This window comes from Citrus sinensis, chromosome 9 (assembly GCF_022201045.2).
Source record: "Citrus sinensis cultivar Valencia sweet orange chromosome 9, DVS_A1.0, whole genome shotgun sequence".
Lineage (NCBI taxonomy): Eukaryota > Viridiplantae > Streptophyta > Magnoliopsida > Sapindales > Rutaceae > Citrus > Citrus sinensis.
Window position 1 is genome coordinate 9,296,622 of NC_068564.1, and position 4,256 is coordinate 9,300,877.

At 39.0% G+C, this 4,256-nt stretch overlaps 1 protein-coding gene across 1 annotated transcript; it reads left to right on the plus strand.

Moving 5' to 3' along the window:
* Positions 1-2,394: 2,394 nt before the first annotated feature.
* Positions 2,395-3,276, plus strand: LOC127899844 (uncharacterized). Its single transcript, XM_052433978.1, has one exon. The coding sequence runs from the start codon at positions 2,395-2,397 to the stop codon at positions 3,274-3,276; it is 882 nt and encodes a 293-aa protein (XP_052289938.1).
* Positions 3,277-4,256: the final 980 nt, after the last annotated feature.

A 4,256-nucleotide genomic window follows, 5' to 3' on the forward strand; every position in this document is an offset into this window, starting at 1 on the left:
TTTGCATAATACATACAACAATTTCTGCAATCTAAATGCAAGACGTGATAGGTGCGGCTGCAACCTTCTCATAACCAAGGAAGATTTTAAAAGATTCTTCATGCTGGGATTTGACAGAGCTGTGAGTTTCTTTCCAGGCACTCTCCATGTTATTTTTCCTCTGCCACTTTTTCAACAGATCTACGTTCTATTTTCCGAATGGGTCTATTACGCTTAACTTTCAAGTGTCTCTGCTCTAGTTTTTCAGCACATCTATTGTGTTAGTTGGCTGGTTTCAATTATAATCATACTGGTGTAGAACATTTGTTCGTGATAAATAACAGCTATAGCAATAGCAGTTCATTCGGAGGCAAGCCTGTGCAAGAAAAACAATAAAATTCTGTAAAATCGTGTTGTAGATTTGATGCAATCTTTAGTATATTGAGCTTTTGTGGGTTTCAGATGTTACTACAAACTCTATAGTTTCTTTTGGACATCTCTTAGAATATAGAAAGCGCCGTTGTGTTCTTCCTTCAATTTGTTTCTCATGTTTGATATAGGGATCAGATACTTCAAATGATTACTTCAAACGATTGATTTAGGTACCATGAGACCTTTTTATGGACATACAAAACACTCATTATGAAACTGAAGAAGGGTCGGCTGTTTAATTCACATTAATGAATGAGTTCTTATGATATTGGTGGCTTTCCACCACGTGCACACAGCTTGCATGCATGATCTCTTATTACTCGGTTCATCAGCCCATTAGCTTATATTAGCTAATTAGCTGAGCTATTTGAAGGATCAAAACTGTTATAGCTGTTTTGTTAAATCACCTATAAAAAATTAGATTAGAAGTGGGCAACTGGCCTTTATATGTGGCTAACTTTCATTGGTCATAAATCACTGTATACATGGGCAATAATCACTTGATTATACATGAGAAACATAAAAGCATCTCATGGCTTATTTCTCTTAGCCCCTTCATCATTTACTTATGCATACTTCCGACGTTATCAAGAGTTATTATATGAATATCATTCAAATCAATAAAAGTGAAATATTCAGCGAATATCATTTAATTCGATAAAAATGAAATATTCAGCGACGTTTACTCATTTGTTTATAATAATGGCCAACCAATATTTACCCATATTATTGTAGAACTGTCAGAATAGGACACAGGTAATGCAACCAATTATCATCCTTCACATTTACAAAGTGGGTACTGACTAAAGATATTTTGGATTAAAGACCAGAAAAGATCCACAGCTTGGATATGCCTACCGACTAGTCAAAATTCTATCTCCATTTTCCTGTTCATTCCAAATGGAACTTCTTGGGATCTACTCCTTGTTTATCCTTCTAGTCATTCTGGTCTCTGCCTTAACTTTGCTGAAGCTAGAGAGGAGATTGGAAACTAAAAACAGAATCTCAAATCTACCACCAGGCCGTGGAAATTACCTTTAATAGGAAACTTGCACCAGCTTGCTGGCTCCCTACCCCATCACCGACTAAGAGACTTAACCAACAAATATGGACCTCTTATGCTCCTACAACTCGGGCAAGTTCCAGCCATTATTGTATCTTCCCCTCAAGTTGCCAAAGAAGTTATGAAAACGCATGATGTTGTCTTTGCATCCAGGCCTCATTTTCCACCAGCACAAATCATCTCTTATAATTATCGTGATATTGTCTTTTCACCATATGGTGATTCTTGGAAACAACTGCGAAAAATCTGTGTATCTGAGCTTTTGAGCGCCAAAAGAGTCCAATCTTTCCAATCGATAAGAGAAAAGAGTGTATGATCTCATTAGTTGAATTTCTTCGAAAGCTGGATCAGTTATTAACTTAACTCTTAACTGAGAAAATTTACTCATTAATGTATGGTATCACTTCAAGGGCAGCCTTTGGAAACAGATCCAGAGACCAAGAAGCATTTGCCTCAGTTAGAGGGGAAATAACAAAACTGATGTCAGGTTTTAATATCGCAGATATGTTTCCTTCCGTTGGATTGCTTCAGTGGCTTACTGGATACAAGTCTCAGGTGGAGAAGCTGCATCAAGAAGCTGACAGAATAGTTAAAAACATTATCAATGAACATAAGAAGCGGAAGGCAACATTGAAGATTTGCAAGATTGGTGACGATGAAGATCTGGTTGATGTTCTGTTGAAAATTTAAGGGGACGGAGATCTTGATTCTTCCTTGACTACAGACCACATTAAAGGAGTAATCTTGGTGAGTAACTATACATTTAATATCATCAATTCCATTTTATTTTTCATTATGTTGTTTCTTTTATTGTTAGTCAAGTGTTGTGTGATAAGATGAGCAAGGAATTATTACTTTTTTTGGGATATCACATATATTCTTGTTTAAAGTCATCAGGCAAACTATAAGCTCTCTGGGAGATGGATATTCCAATGACGTCGGCGGTCGACCGTTCAACCAAGAAGAAAAAATTTCGGGAACAAGGGGAGGATGGGGATAATCCCTCGCCCCCATCTTTTGCAGATATTGTGATGAAGATGCAAGCGAGGCCTGAGAATGTTCTATTTGGCAAGACAGATGATTGGGATTTGGAGGAGGATGATGTTATCTTTAGGGATGAGGAACCTATGCCTTTTATTGCTTTTTCTAATAGAGTCCATGAACGTCTGGCGCAACCGTGGGAACACTCCATGGTGGTTAAGATCTTAGGGAGTAACTTGGGATATCGCTTGTTGTTGACTCGTTTGAAGTCGATCTGGAGTGCCACTAAGGGTTTTACAGTGGTGGATCTTGCTCAGGATTATTACTTGGTCCGTTTTTCTAGTGAGAGAGATGTGGAGTACGCTCTTACGGAAGGTCTGTGGACAGTCATGGGACATTATTTAATCATCCAGCAATGGTCACCATCTTTTGATGTTGCGACTAATAAGATTGAGAAGATTGTGGCCTGGATCCGTCTTGCTGAGATGAATGTACACTTCTATCACAAGAATATTATCAGACGTTTGGGGGAAATTATCGGACCTGTTGTGAAGATAGATCATAAGACGGTTGAAGCGCAAAGAGGGAAATTCACTCGAATCGCGGTTGAGATTGATCTTAATAAACCATTAATATCTCAGTTTAACTTTGAGGATAGAATTCAACGGGTGGAATATGAGTATTTGCCTACAATTTTCTTTGTTTGTGGTAAGATTGGTCATTATAAAGATGCTTGTCCGGACAGTGATGAAGTTGCTCCTAGAGAGAAAGAGCTTCCAGTTCCTCCCATTGTAGGTAGCGGGAACACAGGCGACTGTTGAGACGGAGTTGGCTACCCGGAGTGAGATGAAATTTGGGTTGTGGATGGTGGTTGCTCGAAAACCTCGGGCTAGGAAGCTCAATGCAAAAGCTATCCCGAAGAATATGGAAACAAGTCATCAGCATCCTATTTTTCAAGATTCTCAATTTGGAATCTTAGATTCTATCATCGAGGAGGAGTCTATCCCTGATTTTACGGCAAAAGTGGTAAGCCCTAATCATGATAATGTCATGCCCGCTAAGACAAGTATCCAGTCTTTGGCGCTAAGAACTAAATATCCTAAAAAGAAAAATCATAGCCATCCTTATAGGAAAATCCCCACACGATTGGACTCTTCACCCTTGGTTCTGGAGAATGCTATTTCTAATGAAGAAAATATTAACACTAATATCAAGATTCTTTCCAGAAGTTCGATCCCTAAGACCAACCCTAATAGTATTCCCATTGCCATGCAAGGCATGCTTGCTAAAACTGGTAACCCCAGTACCAACCCAAATGGTATCCCTACTACCATGCATGGCATGCATGAACACTTTAATGACCCCAATACTACTTTCCCACATGAATCGCATGCTACCCAATCTCCCATGTAAGACATGTAGGCTATTCCTAGTTTCAGAACTCCTATGCACGTCCCCACATCTTTAAACCCCCTTCATCATAGTGTTGTATCCTTTCCTAAAATTCCTAAGCCTTGTAATCTAGATACAACCCTTTCTTCCTCTAGAAATAACCGAGGTGTTTCCTTAGCGGAAGGGCATGATAATTATTTGGATGGGGATCCACCTGACAACTTTGTTATTGAGGGCGAAAACCACTTCAGGGATATGGACGAGGCTCAAAGTTTTCATAGTGCAAATGAAAAAGAGGCGTCTGTATCAGATGAAGATGATTCGGTTGTGGCCGAGTCGGCTATAGATATGGGAGCTGAGTCATTGGGATTGTCTCAGTGAAGACCCTTCTTCTTTGAATATATTTTTT